Genomic DNA, 21256 nt, shown 5'->3' with positions numbered 1-21256 from the left:
ATACATTTATCTAAGCAATATTTTGGTTGAATCCTACAGGCCTTGATATTTTATATTTAAATAACTTATTAAAAATATGTTCTTAATTCCATTGAGACTTTTTATTTGATCCATTATATGGTAGACAAACTTTATGAATATCCTCATGATCTCTGCCTCCCAGTCTTTATTCTCTTTATAATATTTCCCCATTGACTGAAGGCTGAACCTGTGATTTACATTTAACCAATAAAATCTGGCAAATGTGATAGGAAGCCACCCATAGTGATACATTATGTTTTCTGAGGGTCCATCTCACTAGCAGATTACTCTAGAATCTCTCTTTATTGCTTTAAAGAAGCAAGTTGACATGAATTCTACAGCTGCAAAAAATCTCCCAAAAGCATTAGAGAGATGAAAATGATCATTCTTCAGTCAAGCCTGCAGATAAAAATGTAGTCCAGCCAACATCTTGATTGAAGCTTTATGAAATCCTAAAAGACCCAGCCAAGATGTCTAGATTCCCAACTCCTGATTCACAGAAACAATAAGAAAATAAATGTTTTTCTTTAAGATGTTTAGTAGCAATTTGTTACACAGCACATAAAACTAATAAACATAAATTATTAAGGGGTGTTTTAATTCCCAAAGTAGGAGATTTTCCTCTTATGTTTCTGTTACTGATTTCTAGTTTAATTCCAATATTATCTAAGAACATACATTTAATTATTTCATTTTTTATACTTTTAAAGTTTTTTTTATATTCCAGGATATGGTCCATCTTGAGAATGTATTCATCATTTTTATTTGAAAACTATTATTCTATTGTCTGGTTTAGTGTGCTATAAAATGTCAGTTCAATTCAGTTTCTTGGGGAGTTGATCAGTTTTTCCATGTTCTCACTGATTTTCTGCCTATTTGTTTCACAAGTACTAAAACAGGGTTTGTCAAGTGTAAAATTATAATTACAGGTTTGTATATTTATCCATTTCGTTCTGTCAGTTTTTGCTTTATGTATTTTGAAGCTCTATTATTAGGTGTATTTAAGATTATTATTAATATGTCCTCTTGGTGAATTAATATGTCCTCTTTTAGCATTATTCAGTAAACCTTTTTATTTCTGGTAGCTTTTTTTGCCTTAATGTTTACTTTATTTGTTATTAATATAGCTACTCCAGCTTTTTAAAAAGTTTTATTTACATAGTAGATATTTTCCACCATTTTACTTTCAATATACCTATGTCATTATATAAGATCCTATTCAGCTACAAATTTTATGATCTGTGATTCCTAATGAAAGATGGTGTGAAAGAACAAGGATATCCCTGAGAGATTTCTTACATGTATTTTAGGCAATGAGAAAGACATTGTGTTTTAGGATACAATTCCTAACATCAAAAAGAAATTGTAATTGAGAGATTTCTAATAGAGTATGGGAATGTGACCTAGGATTTGGGAGATGCGGTGAGGGGATAGAATACTGTACACGATTTGATCTCTTATGAAGTTCTGAAGTTAAATTTCATCCTAAGTTTAGTAAATAATTTTTTGAATGCCCTATTTCACAAGTTTGAAAAATAAAATAGGAAAATCTATTGGCCATAATATTTCATGAAGAATAACAATTTCTGTTTTGAATAAAATATTTTAGTGAGAAAAAAACTAATTCACTAAAACAGAAAAATATAAAAGAGAAAGAGACTAAGCTTAGAGAAAAATTAATTCAACAAGAAAGAAAACTATACAAAAGATTAGAATTTTCTTTTGAAAAATGTGACTAATTTTATCAAATAGGTGGACAGTCAGCCTATCTATCAAAATGATATACAATTCCCTAAAAGCACTATTAGCCCTACAAAGTAAGAACAGAAATGAAATCCCTTATGAGTTGAAAGGAAATTCACATGGTGAGAAAACTAAATTAGAAAGTTTATAGCAATTATCAATAATCTCAGGTGATGGATGGATTGGGTAAAGTATGCTGAAAACTAAGAAACTAGCTTTCTGAACAGATTTCTATCGATAGTCTTAGCTACATGTTCAAGAACAAATAAGATGCTATTCTATATCTAGCAGAATTTGCATTTTCACTTGGATGAGAATAATATGTCCTTTAAATTAATCCAAAAACCTTTAAAAATACTGTTACCAGAGCAAATTTCTATAGTGTTCCTCCTATATGTTAAATGTTCCTTTACTTTTACTAGGCATACTCAGATTTTTCACTCTCATTCTAACTTAAACATCTCCTTCTCTCTTGAGAAGAGAATAAAATTTGTATAGATTAAGCAAATTTTCTTTGTGCTCTGTGGGTATGACTGTTCCCTCAACTGCTTAGGTCTTCATACTAAAAATAGCAAAAGTACCCAAGCTCATTAGAGCTAATTAACTCCTTTTGTTTTCATGAAGTTAATTTTACCCCTAGATCCAATCAGTACACTCAGAAAGTCATGACACTGGTAACAAGGAAAATGGAGCAGAAAATATATTCACCAAAGTTTATTTCCTCCTTAGAAAAATAACCCAAAGCACAGCTATAGTGACAACAAACTCGTAAAATATCTTCATATTCTTCAAAAAATAGATTGTAAAGTGCTTAAAGATACTTGTCATGTAGCTAAAGCAGCATTGAATATTTAAATGGCAATAAACATCTAATATATGTCTTCAGTTTGAGGTAAGGTACTGAATATATAATAATTGTTGCATAAACTCTAATTAGTATCTTTTGCTCTGTCTATAGCATCAGCATACATACGGTTACTGACATCATCAATTGGGAGTCAAATTATTCCCTGCTGTAACTGACCCTCTCTTGCCAAAACATGGCTGACTAGCTAACTGAAGGTTTTTAGGTGGCTGAATATGTATATACAGGGGGGCCATAAAGTCTGTGTGCAATTTACTATGTTAAACTATTTTAAATTGCACACGAACTTTATGTCCACCCCATATTTTATATGGAAAAGAATAGTGTAGTTTTGTCAGACTAGACACTCTTGAGACAGATTTTAATTGCTCAAATTTTTTAATAAAACAATATGTACTTGATGATTAAAGATAAAATATTAAAGAAATATTAGACTTTGAAAATTCTTTTTTTGAGTATTCATTTTATTTTTTCAAATTAATATGATAGTACAATTTTTAGGTTACATTGTTCTCACTTCCATGGTAAAGTTCAAATTGTAGAAGAGCTCCCTCATTCAGGGGGCCTGTTGTATACCCTCACAATTAGGTGAGATCCCACCTCACACCCTTCCTTCTTCTGCTAAATGTCCTTTCCACTCCTGATTCCCTCTACCTCTAAACTGGTCTTTATTACTGTTTTATTGTTCTTATGAGCATGTAATTGTTTATATATTGATTTCATATTAGTATGGAATACATTGGATATTTTTCCATTCTTGCTATACTTTACTAAGAAGAATGTATTTCAACTCTCCATCCAGGTAAATTTAAAAGATGTAAAGTCTCCATCTTTTTAATGGCTGAATAAATATTCCATGGTGTATATATATATATATATATATACCACAGTTTGTTAATCCATTCATGGGTTGATGGGCACTTAGGTTGCTTCCACAACTTTGCAATTATGAATTGAGCCACAATAAATATTCTAGTGCAAATGTTTTTGTGGTTTTTGTAAAATGATTTTTCTTCTTCTGGGTAGATACATAGGAATGGGATTGTAGGGCCAGATGGAAGGTCTACTTTTAGATCTTTGAGGATTCTCCATACTTCTCTCCAAAAAGGCTATATTAGTTTACAATCCCACCAGCATTGTAGAAGTGTTCTGTTCTCTCCACATCCACGCCAGCAGATTTTGTGACTTTCTGATGTGGGCTAATCTTGCTGGGGTTAGGTGATCTTTTAGAGTGCTTTTGATTTGCATGTCTCTGATGATTAAAGACGATAAGCATTTTTTCATGTGTTTGTTGGACATTCGTCTGTCACCCTCAGAGGCTGTTTGCTTTGACTTCTAAAATCCTTAACTCATGTAACAGTACAAACCACTCAAAACTATTTGCAAAAGTTTTCCACTGGCCCATAACCCTCCCTCAGCACCACGGAGAGGATCCTACTTTTCACTGTTGTCAAGTGCTACACGTTGTTTGAATGCATCTAACAGCATAAATGAAGCATAACTTGACAAGAGTTAAAGAGTGCTTTCAATTAAAAAATTTAAGAGTACTAAAAAATAAACATAATTGCTTAGCAATATAATAATTTGGCTTCTCATTGCATGAAATTTAAGAAGCTCCAAATCCTGTTTAATCACATCAAACTACTCCATGTTGGAAACAAAAAGCCTAAGGTAATAGAATTTGTATGTTTTCCTGCCCCAGCGTCTGCATTCTATGTGGTCCAATGTGTCTTTTGTTAGAAAACTGTAGCAGCCCATATAGCTTATGGCTAGGGCTAGGAGGAGTGAGAGTTATAGTAAATACCCATAATGGAACACCTTGGTGAAAAGGGCATGGAGAGAGATTTAGTTCTAACAAGCATGAGACAGCTCATGCGATAAGAGCATTGGTAAATTGGCAGTCTCTACACCTGTGCTGTTGAGAGGCACGAGCTCAGCTTTATATTAGGCTGGAGGAGAAGGCAGTTAAAAAGCATGTGCATTCTCTCAGGGACACGCTTACTCTGACTCTGTCTCCTCTTCTGCCTGCAGAATGCCAGCACGGTGTCTCTCTGCTGAAGATCACCAAGCTCTGTAAAGACTAAGATCTATCCATGCTAAGAAGACTGTTTTACTCTCTTTCTCTCTCTCTCTCTCTCTCTCTCTCTCCAGCTAAAGTAGATAGCCCTTGAGCACCTAAGAGAAACTGTTCCTGAGCAAGGTAGCTTAGCGGTCTGCGTCTGGAACCTACCTAAGCCGGGCCGAGACCTGGCCAGTACTGGGCCCTGGCAAGTGGTGTCAGAAGCAGATCCTGACAGAAAACATTGTTATCCAATTTTTTATTCCCCTGGCCATGGAGAGCTTTCATTACAAACTAGCATTCTAGTTACTTTTCCTGATAGTTTTCCAGAGTCTCCATTGCATGTTGTTAAATAAATTTAAATTTTTATCTACAAACTAAAATTTAAAGTGGTGCTATTTTACTCTCATAAAGCAAGTAGAGCTCAATTAAAATGATTCATACCCTCTCCTCTCACTCAACTTTCCCAAATTCAGCAGCTACTACTCCACATGAGGCTTATTACTGAGGTATTTATTTTTTAAGTTCATTTAAGGCCTGAGAATGAAAGGGCATCTGAAGTGAGAGCCTCTTGGCACCCATGTCATGAAAACCAGAAGTGTTACTAAAAATTCAAACATTCACTTGAAATTCTTTGGCTCCTAAAAAGCAGATATGATGACCCCCTCAGCCCACCTGCCTAACAATTCTAGTCCTAAGGTTTGAAATAGACTCCTACTAAGATAGCCATCAAAGTCATTATTTATACGCTATAGTGTCACTTCAAAGACATAAGCAAAGTTCTACATGAAGAAGTTATACATTCTATTTTACTATTTTGAAATAGGATATTACAAATTAAGAATTATGACTGGTTTTCAATAAAAAGAAAACAACGCAACAGGGTAGAGTTAGGGCATCCGGAACTAAATTCTATTACATAATAATGCATCATAGGAGATGTCAATTAAGAAGTTTATAAGATGAGCATAATAACATTGGGAATCAATGAACTGAAACCCAACATACAGGATATTGATAATCAATGTGAGCTATTTGACATCGCTGATTTGCTTCAGTGGTGAGCCCTGGAAGAACTGGAAAACACATGCTCTTTGAATTCAGATTATATGATTATTAGATCAGTTGTCTCCCATGAGCTCAGAAAGTCTTGGAAGTATTATGTTCCATTTAAGAGCAGAAGTTATTAAAATAATATAGTCTTATACACTGTATTTGTAGGTCTGATGTGAGGGCAGAGAAACAGCTCTTACAAAAAAAAATTAGCTACCTTTTGTTTTCTAATTTCATCTCATGTATAAACTGACCACTTTCTAAAGCACCAAGCTCATGTCATTTTCTATCCACTTATTCTGTTTTATTTTTTCCCATAGTATCTAGTACTACTTATTTTGTTTACTACCATGGATTTAGCACCTGGAATAATGCCTGCACTTATTCTGGCATTCAATGCTTATTGATGGTTTGACTAAATGAATGAATGGATGAATGAAGGCAAATTTAAAGTTTTTTCTATTATTGAATAATTTGTGCTCAAATCAACTTTAATAAGGTCCTGAAAGTATAATTAAAGCAATTCAATGTAAAAAAAAAAATCTTATATTTCTTATCCCTAAAGTTTTGAGATTATCTAATACCTATGTTTTTCCATTCACATAATTAACTAAGCATCATCACAACTTAAATACCCTTAAGATTTTGAAGTCCTCCTGCTTGATGGGCACCATCATCTCTGTGGACCAAAGGCTACTATTGACTTGATACAGGAGTTTGATAGATATAGATCCATATTAGACAAAATTGAAGCGAACTTACAAAGTATTCAAGTGTAACATGGAATATTTCCATTTAATCATGGAATCATTAAGCACTAGTTCCCCTTACTGAAGATACATACAAAATCTTACTGCTCTATGTTCCAAGAAAAATAAAGTGTTTTTAAACAAGAGATTTAGAAGCAGGATAACCTAGACTACATTACCCGGATAAGGTATTAATAGGTTTATGTTGAAGAACTAAAGACAATATCAAAAGCTCGATTTATTTTTAATCCTTAGATCAGAATTTGGGCATAAAATTATTCTTCTTTCTATGCCAATCACAACTACCTAAGAACCACTTTAAACCAATTATTTGTAGCCAGGCACTTGTAATTCCAGCTACTTGGGAGGCTGAGGCAAGAGAATCACTTAAGCCCAAGAGTCTGAGGTCACTGTGCACTACAATGCCACGGCACTCTACCAAGGGCAACATAGTGAGACTCTGCCTCAAAATAAATGAATAAATAAAAATAAATAAACCAATTATTTGTTTGTTTTGGTATTAATCTTACATTTATAGCTATTATTCTTCCCAAGTGATAATTTCTTTCTTTCTTTCTTTTGGAAACAAGAGTCTCACTCTGTCACCCTGGGTAGAGTATCCATGGCTTCACAGCTCACAGCAACCTCAAACTTGGGCTCAAGCCATCCTCTTGCCTCCCAAGTAGCTGGGACTAGACGCATTAGCCACCATACTAGCTAGTTTTAGAGACAGGATTTTGCTTTTACTCAGGCCAATCTTGAATTCCTGAGCTAAGCAAGCCAGCCACCTCTTCAGCCTCCCAGAGTGCAAAGATCCGAGTGTTCATTCATTTCATTATTATATTTGGCATAGTTTAGGATGATTTAGGTTGAGTGTATATTGTGCCAGAAATTATAGAACTATCTTCGAATAAGTTATTTGATATAATTTAGCATCATAATTGTATACTGTTATATTTATTATTCCCATTTAGCAAAGTTAGGGAAACTATTTAAAAGACTACCTGCTCACGTTCTTACTTCTAAGTGATTATTCATTCATCTATCTGTCCAAATAGCCAACAACCACTTACAGATACCATTCAACAAGGTCAGATATTCTGCAAGACGCTACTGAACACAAAGGCCTGTCCTCCAGTAGGTCATTTAGAGCAACGTAGTAAAACCAAAGCATGAAGGTAATACTTTTGGGTCATTTAGTGTGCAAGAACTAACTCCTGAAGAAGAGAATGGAGAAAATCCACAGTGATCATTCATTCTATAACTGTGTGAAAATTAAAGGCTGGATAGAAATTTTCTGATTGTAGAACTTTAGATTACGGTTATGAGCAAAGGGATAGTTTCAATATTTCAATTCAGACCTCCTCTCTCTCAACTCCATTCTTTTCTCCGCCTCCTTCCCGCCAGGCTGACTCCCCGCAGGGACTGTATCAATAAAGTATCTTGCTCTCTGAACTTTTCTTGGCCTAATAAATCCTTGGAGGAAATGGGAGGAAGAGAGGAGAGAGACTGTGGGAGATGTCTACCACTCCTTCCTTTCGAGAGTGCTACCAATTGGCTGAGTCCCACAGACACATCCACATCTCCAGTATCTCTGGTATCCCTGGTCGTGGGGAACATTTGTTATAAGTTGGTCTCCTCCCACTTCACTCACACCCTTTTAAATGGCCTCTTTTATTACACTCTCTTCAGTTTGCCCCTTTTAAGGTTTCACCTGTTTTCCTTGGAAATCTGGCTGATATTGGGCAGCGACTGTGGCTCAGTGGGTAGGGTGCCAGCCCCATATACCGAGGGTGAACGGTTCGAACCCGGCCCCGACCAAACTGCAACAAAAAAATAGCCAGGCATTGTGGCGGACAGGTAGTACCAGCTACTCCGTAGCTGAGGCAAGAGAATCACCTAAGCACAAGAACTAGAGGTTGCTGTGAACTATGACGCCTTGGCACTCTACCGAGGGTGACAGAGTAAGACTCTGTCTCTAAAAAGAAAGAAATCTGGCTGATGTAATTATAGTTGGCGTGGGTGAAATGGGATGTTTGGTATCACTGGAGTAAAGGGTATGCAGACTTGCAGTTAATCCTGCAGGAAGCGAAAAGACAGAGAAATATTTTAGAAAGGAAACCTTGAAAATATTGTGGAGAAAGCTAAGAAATAGCAGCAGGGAGGGTCCTGATAGTCATGTTTCACAGTCCAGGCATTGATAGTGGGGAGAGAGAAAAAACAGATTTGGTGATGTCAGAACTGACTGATAAGATTTGTAACTGTGCAAAGGAAGTAAGAAAAAGAAAGAGTTTAGATTCACAGTTGTTCTCAACCTTCCTAATGTCTCAACCCACAGGTTGAGAACCACTGGCTTAGAATAACTCTTATGTCTATGTGAAAAATGTTTAGAATTAGGGCACTCAAAAAAAGTATTAGTTCAGTTTTTCATGCATAAAAAAACCTAATTTTTTTTAAGATAGTTTCACTATATCAACCTCAGTAGAGTTCTGTGGCCTCACAGCTCACAGCAACCTCACACTCTTGAGCTTAAGCAATTCCCTTGCCTCAGCCTCTGAAGTAGCTGGGACTACAGGCAACTGCCACAACACCCAGCTATTTTTGTTTTTATTGTTGTTGTCATTGTTGTTAGCAGGCCTGGGGCAGGTTCAAACCCGCCAGCCCCAGTGTATGTGACCAGCGCCCTAACCACTGAGCTGCTGGTGCCCTAACCACTGAGCAACAGGTGCTGAGCCAAAAAACCTGTATTTTTATTTAAGTATAGTAAGATTTCTTCTGAAGTCATTCCTACTTTAGGAGGGGAGATATAACATAGTTTAAATCTACTTTCATAAGATCTTTCATGTTGCTATTGGTTGATAAAAATACCTACCATACAAGGGAATGGCCTGGGCCCAGGAGCTGAAGATTGCTGCAAGAGCCACAAAATGAGACTCTGTCTCAAAAAAAAAAAAAAAAAAAAATACCTATCATAACTACCGACTCACAATGTCATTTACAATGCAGGCAGTCCCTGAGTTACAAACATACAATTTACATATGACTCACACTTAGGAGCAGAGGTTGTTATGTACCTGTTCCAACGTACATACAAATTCAACTTCAGAACAAACCTATACATCGTATCTACATTGTGACCCGAGACTGCCTGTGTGTAGCTTCCTTCAATCCCATATGCCGATGGCACATTACACAAAAAGCCAAATAATGAAAAGGGAGAGTTAGTAAATGGAAAAGAATTCTGGTTTAGTACTTTTGGAAATATGAGTCATGCATGAGGCACTCTGAAAATTACACAAAGTAATAACAGTTGCTTCAAAAATACACAATTTCCAAAACACCATCTTGTCCCCATCAGTCTGCTTCCTGCCGTATCTCTTCCTGGAGATAAGGACACGGTGCTATGAGCTTTAAGACAAGTGTCCTCCAATTTGAACTATAATCTCAAAGTTCTAAGGGAGGCTGCTTTCATCTATTTCAACAATTCATGTGGTAATTTATAGCTCTTTATTTCACTCAATAAATGGCTATTTCCTATATTTCTATTTCCACTAACAGAGTTCCCCCCTCCCTGCAAAAACTTTCAATAGCCCTGGAGACAATCATCCTGTGATGGACGCTTGTGAGTCACCTTTCTCACAGAAACCGTGTAGTCTTTGCTCTCTCTGCAAAACACTGTTCCAATATCTGTTGTACACTATGGCTAGGCTAATATCGTATATGGCTACACTGTTCCAATTTCTGTTCTACAATATATGGTTAAGCTACCAAGTGTCCAGCCTCTTTTTTTAACTAAAAGTTTCACTTCCTTTACCCACCAAGTACCACGCCATGTGTCTGGGTTCTAACTGAAAGTTCCTTTAGCTCTTATTCTAACTTCTTCACCTTAGAGCCAAGCAAATCTTTTGCATTCTCTTTTCATTTAAAAACTCTTTCTCTTACAAAAATGAAATAATACTGACTTAAATGGTTTTTCTATTGCCCTGTAAAGGGTATTGTATGTATTTGGAAAAGAACATTACTTTATAATCTGAGTAGAATATTACACATACCTGATTACGTCTATTTTTTGTGTCATGTCTACAAAGCATTGACTACTGGAAATATTGTTAGAAATGAATTTCAACTTATCCTGTATGAGCATTGCTCATTTTATCACATTTTACTTTGTAGCACTTTGCAAATATACATTTTTTACAACTTGAGATTTGTAGCAACCCTGCATCCAGCAAGTCTTTCAATGCTATTGTTTCCAACACCATGCATTCACTTCCTGTCTCCTCCTTGCATTTTGATAATTTGTAAAGTATTTCAAAGGTTTTTGTTATGATTAGATCTGTTTTGGTGGCCTGTGAATCTGTGATCAGTGATCTCCGGTGTTATAATTGTTTCAGGGCTCTATGAATCATACCCACAGATGAGCAGACTTAGTAAATGTTGGGCTTGTTTTCACTGCTCCACTCACCAGCTGTTCCCTATCTTCTTCCTCTCTTGTGGCCTCCCTATTCCTTATGAAACAAAATTGAAAGTAGAGCCCTTAACAACCCTCCAGTGCCTCTACATGTTCAAGTGTAAGGAAGAGATGCATGTGTCATAACAAAAACAAAACAAAATAAACCTCCAACACTTTTACCCAAATTGCCAGGAGGTAGTATTAATTCAGAAACATTTGGGTAATAATTCCTAATATATTTCTTAAAATATATTTTTTCTGCATTAAACTCTAAACTCCCTAAGGGCAGGAGCTAATCTATTTTGTTCATGTTCAGCAACATGGCCAAAGTATGTAATATAATCCAAGAAAATAGTTGGCATTCAAGGAATAACTAAAAATAGCTGATAATAAATATATAAATAAATGAGTAGATAAAGCTAATGTTAAATCCAAATTGACAGAATATACAAAAAACCATAAGTAACTTTCACACTATGAAACTGTTTTAGGTTTATATAATTTCCCTCACATGCTACTGTATAAATTTTACTTCTAAAGCTCAAAGAATTTGCATAAGTGCACAAATGATTTCTTTCATGTTAGATAATATCCTATTATATGTGTACACTCATATTAAGGTATGTACATATAAGTTTATTTTAATAAAACCTTGTTCACTTTGAAATTTATTAGGACATTTAACTATTTTTAAGTTTGCTTAAGATGTTTATGGAAAAACAGAAAATAAAATTATCCAGAAAAATCCAGTTTTGAAAAAGGTTGTGTATCTTTCCAATGATTTGTCAAAGCCGAAAACACTGTAGCACCAAAGGCCAGAAATTGAAATTTGAAGGGTCATACACAGCTGTTACAACTAAACTTTATTTTGTACAGATTGTAGCCAGACAACATTTTATGCTTGGGCCTTACGGAGTAAGGAGATTTTCTACTGTGTTCAGAAACATGTAGGAATAGAGTCAAATCCATTATCATTTCAGACACATTTTGTTTGCCTGGGAAGTACTATCAAGTAAATATCTGAAGGCTGTCCTCTATCTTCATTGCAAAGCTTAAAAGTGTGTAGAAGTACATACATCTCCAGAGACAGAGCTTAATAAAAATGCCAACAAAAAGAAGAATTACACCAGATATCAGTAAAAGTTACAAATTGAAAAGCATATTTAGGCAAACAAAAGTCATGTCAAAAAATGCTATTTTTCAAAGGACATCAAAGTAAACATAAAAGACCCCGTCACTTGCATCAGAAAAAAGTAAATGATAAAGGAATACGGTCTACTACTGGAGTGAAAGGAAAACTGATGGAGATGGCACAGAAAATGTGAGCTTTTAACGGATGCTTCTGAGAATTTTAGCCTCTATTAAGTGATAATTTGGGTGACTTCAAAACTTGTTTGGGTGACCTGCTAATCTGAAGAGTAAAGACTCCAATCTTACCTACTACTTAGGAAATAATCACTCTAAGGAGAAAGAATCTGATGAGGGAGGAATGGTAGTGAGAAGTTCACCCCCCCAAACCTAGGAAAAACTGAAGGAATCCCATTAAAGACATGTGTCTAAGGAATAAAGTATTGACAATTATTTGAGTGAAATTATATCCCAGATTTGACCATTTCTTCTCAAGGTCCAGAGAATATTTGTCCAGATGATTCTAAGAATCCATGAGCAAATTATGGTTGCTAGAGAAAATTGCCTAACAGAAAATATTAATACCAGAATGAATTCCTAATCACCAATTTTAAATCCATCTTGCAGAGCCTGGTAATTCTACCTACTTTTTTCACCAACTGTGTCTCCCTTGTTAGAACAATATGCCGGCATCTTTTTACTTTCCCCAAAACGTCTACTCAACTCAGCCTTCAGGGATAACACCCTTTTTCAAGCTACAATCATCTCTTACTCAAATTAAAATGTTAGCTGGGTTACTTACTTCCCTGCGTGCACTCTTTTCCTCCTCTGGTCCATTTTCCAGACTGAAGCCGGGTGCTCTTTTCTGACGAAAACATGGCTATTCTACTCAGCTGGTTAAATCCCCCCTTCAATTACTTTCCATGGGGAAAAAACACCCATCAGCTAAACTTCTCACTATCTCAAACCACTTTCCTTCCTTACGTTCTATGTCTCAGGTGCAGAAGCCTTTCAGCATCAAGACCCTAATGCTTCTCCCACCCCTGTTGACTGCGCTAGTTCTTGGGCTGCCAGAAAACAAGTATCGCAAACGAGGTGACCTAAAACAATAGAAACCAAGTGTGTCATAGTTTTGGAAGCCGGAAGTTTGAAATCACGGTATTGGCCGGGCCATGCTCCATCAAAAACCTATAGGGAAATCCTCCACGTTCCTCCTGCTGCTGTTTTTTCTGGGAATCTGTGGCTTTCCTTTGTTTGCTGCTGTATCACTCTCGTCCTCCATCTTCATGTGGCCTTTTGTCCAGGTGTTTCTTTCTGTTTCCAATTTTCCCTTTATACAAGGACATCAGTCATGTGTCTGAAGACCCTCGTGACTTCTTTTTAGCTTCCTTAGCAGGACCCCTCACACACACACACTTTCCTAACAAGCTCACATTCTATGGTACTGGGATTGGGAGCTCAATGTTTCTTTTTTTTTTTTTTTGTAAAGATGCAATTCGTCCCATAAAAATGCCCTGTGAACACAGAAGTTTTTCACTTACTATTTGTTCTCTCAGAAATCTTTGTAACCCTTTCCCTTCTGCAACCTTGTCTTGTGGCTGTTCCGAGTTTCAACCCAGAATGCCTTTCCTTAGGGAAGATTGATGGAAAATCCAAATATATTTTTCCCACTTACTGCATCCACTTGGCCTTGCCGTTGTACCACCTGTCACGTTTGGAATTTACACATATTGAGGAGGTTATTGACGAGCATCTATCCACTTTACTGCAAATTCTAGGAAGGCTTTTTTGCTGACTATTGTATAATTAGTGTTTTGAATACCATAATAGGCATTCCAAATGTTTTATTGAATAAATGAATACTGGATCAGGCCAGAAATGACAAAAATAACACCTAGAAGTTTTGATATCTCTACTTTCACTAAAATGTTAGTGAGAACAAGAATTTATTTTCATATAATTCAAATAAAACAGTACCTGTCAGGAAATAATTTCTCTATGTTAGACTAACTGACCAAAACAACCAATAAGAAATTCGCAGTTGGGTGGCACCTGTGGCTCAGAGGAGTAGGGTGCCGGCCCATATACTGGAGGTGGTGGGTTCAAATCAGGCTCCAGCCAAAAAAAAAAAACTGCAAAAACTAAATAAATAAAAGAAATTTGCAGTTTATTTTGAATTATCTATGCTATAATGCCTGGGCAGGGCTCTATCTAACCCTTCTCATGTCCATCACCTTCTCTTTTCAGCTTCAAAAAAATTAACTGTCTGGATATCCAAATTGCATTCATAAAATAACAGAGCAAATGAAAAAGCAAATTATGAGTCAAGGGATATTTGCCTCAGTACAACAAAACATACCGGCAAGTGCTGTGTTCAACTCTGGAAACACTGATAAAAAAATAATTCCTATCTTGTGAAAAATGCTGTATGAAGTTATATAATCTATAGAATTGGGAACAGAAATACCCACCTACTATTCCTGCCTTCATATGTTTGACTTTCATTTTTGTTTACACATAAATTCTTATGGATTCAAAAGTCTAATGCTACTTCTGATTCTTTGGAAGCTATCTTTACCTTCTTTTCTTTCTCTTTCACAATTTCTGGCATGAATGGTTATATTTAAAAGCCATCATCAATATTATCTTTGGGCCTGCCAGAACTAGTTTAGAATCCCACTTCTTTCCCTTACTATCTGGGTTATTATGAACAATTTACTTTATCTTTTTAAACCTCTGTTTTATTTTCCATAAAATCAAAATAATAGTCTAAGTTGATTGGTCAGATTATTGTAGATATTAAATACACATAATGTATGTAATGAAGTGGCCGGCTCTGGTTAACAGTCAATAAATGCATCTATTGTTGTCTTCACCAACAAGCAAAAGAGATAAATTTTAAAGTCTTCCACTTCAAACATCTGAGTTTTTTTTCTTTGTCTTTTCTTTTCTTTTATTTTTATTAAATCCCTGAACATGCCCGATCTCATCTGATCTCTGAAGCTAAGCAGGGTCAGACCTGGTTAGTACTTGGATGGGAGTTTTATTTTCTTTGTGTGATTCTCTCTGTTTACCTGAACCTAGATACTGTTTTCATAATTATTTTTTCTTTTCTCTTTTTGTGAGTTTTATTGAAGTATGCTTTATACACCGAAATTACACATATTTAACGTACGCATCTTGATGAGTTTGTACATATGTGTACATTATCATGCCCTGACCACAGTCAAGGTTCTCAATGTGCCCATCACTTCCAAAATGTTTGTGTGTGTGTGTGTGTTTAGTAAGGACATTTAACATGAGATCTATCCTTTTGACATATTTTAAATTCCAGGATACCATGTCGTTAACTACAGGTATCATGTCATATATACCAGATTTCTAGAATTTATTCATCTTGCATAATTTACCCTTTATATCCCGTGGGCCCCTGGAAACCACCATTTTATTCTCTACTTCTATGAGTTTGACTATTTTAGATACCTCATTTATGTGAAATCATGCTGTTATGTGAAATAAGCCAGTCACAGAAGGACAAAGATGGTTCTTTTTTATATGTAAGTATCATGTTTACCTGTTCGCTCTTTTACACAGTGATTTAGAATATTTCGTTTAGGTTCATTATGACTAAGTTTATTACTAAAAATAGTATATGGATAATTTCCAAAACATTCACTGAAGAGTTAATTCTGCCTAATAGTTACAGACGCAAAGAGCGATAAATTGATATAATAAAAATCCTTATTTTGAAATATTTATCCTTAAGACTAAAAGGGGTTTTGGCTTAGGCAATATCTATTCTTAATGAAATTATTGCCTTTGAAAATTTTGGATAAATCAAAATATATCCTATAAACACTGAATATCTAAAAGTAAACTTCAAACCATTTAAGTATTTTGTTTTACACATATAAGTACAAAAATATAAGTATTTTTGATGTGCATTATTTTTAGCTCTGAACATTGGTTAAATTCTGATAATTAACCTATTATATCTAATTAAAATTGAAAATCACTTCTTCAAGATATAGTGTTACTACCTTTATTTACCAAGTGAATCAAGCTTGATCTTTCTTACTATGTTTACAGAGTTCTCAACATCCTGAAAAGTTTTACTCCAAAAGTTATATGGGTTTTTTTGTTTGTTTGTTTTTGTTTTTTTTTTAGAGACAGAGTCTTACTTTATTGCCCTTGGTAGAGTGCAGTGGCATCATAGCTCACAGCAACCTCCAACTCCTGGGCTTAGGAGATTCTCTTGCCTCAGTCTCCCAAGTAGCTGAAACTATAGGCACCCACCACAATGCCCAGCTATTTTTTGGTTGCAGTTTCGCTGGGGACAGGGTTGAACCTGCCACCCTCAGTATATGGGGTCGGGTCGGCAGGTTGCTGCCCCAATAGTTGGGGCCCCAAAAGTTGTATATTAATATGTGTTTTAGAGATTCAAATATATTTTCCCATTACAACTGTCTTATTATGCATAGTTACATGGATAACACCATGAAGATTTTCATGATATGGTATGAATTCAATATATATGAACTCAATGGCCTCAATCAAACTTAATTTATTTGTGCTTCTCTAAGTCTCAAACCTGTCTCTTGCTGCTTAGAAATGGGTATGTTGACCATCACTTTCATAGGCAGTTTCCCATCCTTGTCTATTATGTAGGCATTTTCCATATTATTTCTCCATAACTTTCTTTGAAAAAGTTAAACATACAGAAGAGAAATGAAGGTTTTGAGTGGTGCAACCAGTATAGTTTAACCACTTATTAAGTGCCTTTCCAATTCAATTCCACAAACATTTATGAATTCTGGTGTGTTTGGCACAGCCCCAAGTAACACGAATACTTTTTATTCACACATTATTTCTACTGATCCTTGCTTTACCTCAAAAGGTGAGTGTTCTCTTTCTAATATTAAAGATAGTGGAGCTGAGGTTCTAAAGGTTATTAAGCAATGTCAGAATAGGTTTGAACCTAGATCTGCCCGATTCCTAAGACTATGCTGTTTACCCTTCTATGCTGGCTGTACACAAGCAAAGTCCGTATCACCGTGTTTACAAAAGAGGGATAATGGTAGCCTTTGAAGTTCCGTGTTAAAGTCTGTTAACAAGAGAACCAACAAAATCATTTTGTTTGTTTCTACATAGGTATATGGCCATTATTGATCCTTTGAAACCCAGACTGTCTGCCACAGCTACCAAGATTGTCATTGGAGGCATTTGGATCCTGGCTTTTCTACTGGCCTTCCCTCAGTGTCTTTACTCCAAAACCAAGGTCATGCCAGGCCGTACTCTCTGCTATGTGCAGTGGCCAGAAGGTCCCAAACAACATTTTACGTAAGTTATTTCTCTGTAGTGATTTTTAACTCAATTTATCAAACATTTAGGAAACTATAGATGAAGAGCAACAAGTAAGCAAATAAGACATAGAGATGTCTCTCAGGGTTCGCATACTTGTTAGCAAAAGAAACAGGTAAAAATACTATAATACGGTATGACAGGAAGGTCAGGAAGTTTGTGTAAGTTACTAAAATCTTAATTGGAAATATGAGGACTTCTCTATAGTACTAGAGAGTTTCCTGGAGGAAATGATAAGTGAGAAGAGCAGTGTGCAAAGAAAACCAGGGATTTATTGAGTGAGAAAGAAGAAACCAAATCCCCAAAGTGATGATTGCTCTTTTAAGCACAGCTCAGGAGGAGGGACAGCCTGGCAGGTTCTTTAATCTTTCTGTTTGGTTTGATGTGGTTTGCGTTCCTTTGTTGCAGCAATAAAAACCCTGAGCCCTGGGCAAAAGGGAAATTGAAATGCTACGTGATATAATTTGGTGTTTCATATTTCGCACCCCCCCCTTAAAAAGAGCAAAAAGGGAAAAAAGGATAATGTGTAATTGATTGGATTTTGTTTTTTCATTCTGATCATTTAACTCTTATTTCAATAATAAGCTTATTTTCCTATTTTAGCACCCAACAGTTTTCCTTTAAAACAGGCGTCCTCAAACTACGGCCCGCGGGCCACATGAGCTGGCCTCGGACATTTATCCGGCCAGCCAGGTGTTTTTGCTGCCGCTATCTGTCCTGCTTAGCAGCCAACTCATCCCGAGGCCTGTAATCTGGCCCTCCAACGGTCTGAGGGACAGTGAACTGGCCCCCTATTTAAAAAGTTTGAGGACCCCTGCTTTAAAACTAACAAATTACCTGTTGGATACGATGTACATTATTCAGGTGACTGGTCCGCTAAAAGCCCGGGCGTCTCACTATATAGTTCATCCATATGACAACAATGACATTGTAACCGCTACCTTCATTAAAATAAAATTCAAAAAACATATCAAATGGTGTGAACAATTGTCATCTTTTAAAGCTATCATTTTTTCAAATTACTCAGAGTCCAGATTTTTTTGAATAAAAATATGAGGAAGCACTTATTTTAGGAAAATCAAGCAGCTATTATTAAATTGACTACCGAATTCTATCCATTATTATGAATAAATCCTAGTTGTATGCTAATGTTATTAGCCATGTTCTTTGAGGACCATATTACTTTCCATTACTTCAGATTTATCCTTAGTAAGACAAGGAGATGTAAGATTCACCTTACAGACAAACACCACTGGGACCACTAGTATAGCTCTTTAACTACTTTAAAGGGTCATAAGACAGTGGAATCCACACATGAGTTACGTAAAATTCAATTTGGGCTATTATCACTGTGATTTATCCTCATTTCTCTTCCTAACTGCATTCTTATAATTTTGATTGAAAGCTATGAAATCCTGGGACTTAATTTGATAATTTATAGTAGCATGACTTTAGTGTGACTAACAGTAAGTTCTATGTGTTTTTTTACCAAGGTAATGATGCAATCTAACGCACCATGACTTTGGAAAGATACCTGTAAACATCCTTACCTAATTTTTTTTTTAAATCACCATCAAGTAAGTTGAGGATCCGACATGGCTTAGATTATCCACCTACTTTTTTTTTCCATGTGGATGAAAAACAATTTATTTCAAATATATCTTACATTACAGAGATGAACAAAATTTTCCTACATAGAAGAAAATATGTGCCAGTTCTTTAGGTTGTTCTGCCCTGTCCCTTTTCCTGAGAGGACACATTTAATTATTTCAGCCCAAGAAGAGTCCTGAGCAGGAGAAAGCTATGGACCCTCAACCTCCAAGCAAGGAGACTGTACGTCCTTTAAATGAGCCCTTCAGTTTATTGTATTCATACCCAGTGTAAAGACTGACAAAACTCAACGGGGAGCATTTGAAATATGACTCCAGATGATGACAGCATGGCATTTTGATAGATTTTGTGAAAAGGGGCACAGAGATAGTGTGTAAATAATCTCTGGCAGGTTTAGTCACGATTTAAAGTTGAACAATTCAAAGTCCCACGTCTTTCAATCCAGCAGGTGCCTCCGTAAGTGTTGGTCTCATTCCTTACAGGTACCACATCGTGGTCATCATCCTGGTGTACTGCTTCCCACTGCTCGTCATGGGTATCACATACACCATTGTTGGAATCACTCTCTGGGGAGGAGAAATCCCAGGAGACACCTGTGACAAGTATCACGAGCAGCTCAAAGCCAAGAGAAAGGTACGGTTTCATGTAGTTGACCTCGTGTTTGTGCAGACGGCGGTCCATCAGAGAGGAAAGCTACCTAGTCATAGCATTTGAACCTAATATGACTTAATCACCTCCTACTTTTTAAAATGTTTGTTTTTCTTTAAGCCACTGCCACATGCCATACAATCTGTGATAGAAATCCTACTTCCTTACAGCAGGACTTGTTTTCATAACCTTTTGCAGAGTATTCTTAAATTATTCTGCCTGAAATTGCTGAACTATCACTATAAATGGAATTCCAGTTGATTGTGTTTTTGAAACTCTAGTTATCTTTATCCTTTATTAAGCAGAATGCCTCTGATATACTCTATAATCTGCCCAAAGCATGTTTTATCCCAGAAGGGACATCTTTTCTAGAAAGTGCTATTTTTCCTCACTCTACATCGATCCCTCCTCCATCTTCTCCTGCACACCTATTTTCCTTTTTCCCTTTTTATCTTCTCTTTCTCTTTCTGTTCTTCCCTCTAATAAGCTTTCGTGAATATCTGTTAAATAATGAAAATTATATTAATACTCTTCTACAATTTATTGGGTGGCATGAAAAAGACTATTTTTGACTAATTTACATTAAACAAAAACTCTAAAAATAAGATATTGACATTTTACTAGAACTATGTTATGACAGTTTTTCTTAATACCATTATGTGATTCGATAAGTGAGATTTTTCCTAAATTTGTGGAGTTGAAAGCAACCTTATTTCGTCCTCATCTCTTTGCTGATGTGTGCCTCATGCATCTTGGAGGCTTTTACCCAGGGAAAAGCGACTCCCACTGATTATGTTCATCCTTATTATTCATTCCATTTATGGTTATTTTATTTATATGTAAAACTACTACTAATGAAATCGATCAATCTTATAACCCCTTAGCCACAAACACTCACTTAAAAATGGTGAATCTAGTTTAAAAATAAAACAGAGAATATGGATTCTATTTTAACTGTTTTTTCTCTGATGGTGACAAATAATAGTAAGCAAAAATCTATGCCCTGTTAACATTTATCATGATGTCTAGTATTTGAAAACAAAAAATAAGCATGATCACTTCCACATTCGTTATCATTTGGGGAGATATAGAAATATGTCTGAATTGTATACACAATTTCATCTTATATCTCTTTGAAAAATTTTAAGACAGGTTCAAAACACTGTGTCCAAACAGTCAAACCATGGCTTTAGCACCTAACACAGAATTCTAAAATGAGAAGCCTTCAGTACGTGGTCACCCTACATGCACAGTGCCTGTCTCCCCTCTGTAATCCCAACCCTCCTTTATTAGTATCTTGCTAATATTGCAAGACACAATATATTTCTTCATGGGGAAATGTCATCACACTAAATCACACTGTGTTTTGGCTGTCATCACACTAAATAACTATGGGACGTTCCACCTATTTCAGAACAATTTCTCTGTTTATGTTACCTAGTTTCTTGCCTTTTTTTTTTTTTTTTTTTTTTATTGGTTTCGGCATCTTTTTTTCTTTTTAACATTTTCCCTGTTCACTGAGCAACTCAAATAAGTCCAGCAATAGTAAATTATAGTGATTTATT

At 35.8% G+C, this 21256-nt stretch overlaps 1 protein-coding gene across 1 annotated transcript in view; it reads left to right on the top strand.

The window, feature by feature from the left end:
• The window catches only part of TACR3 (tachykinin receptor 3), an 84399-nt gene that overhangs the window by 26883 nt on the left and 36260 nt on the right, over positions 1 to 21256 (top strand). The window contains exons 2-3 of the mRNA XM_003796333.1: positions 17223 to 17411; positions 19526 to 19676. Coding sequence (XP_003796381.1) covers positions 17223 to 17411; positions 19526 to 19676 — 340 coding nt within the window. The remainder of the gene's footprint in view (positions 1 to 17222; positions 17412 to 19525; positions 19677 to 21256) is intronic.

The sequence above is a fragment of the Otolemur garnettii genome, unplaced genomic scaffold (assembly GCF_000181295.1).
Source record: "Otolemur garnettii isolate 467f Iridium unplaced genomic scaffold, OtoGar3 scaffold00103, whole genome shotgun sequence".
In the NCBI taxonomy this organism is placed as follows: Eukaryota; Metazoa; Chordata; class Mammalia; order Primates; family Galagidae; genus Otolemur; species Otolemur garnettii.
The sequence above is the reverse complement of the archived record's forward strand: the minus strand, read 5'-3'. Positions and strand labels throughout refer to the sequence as shown.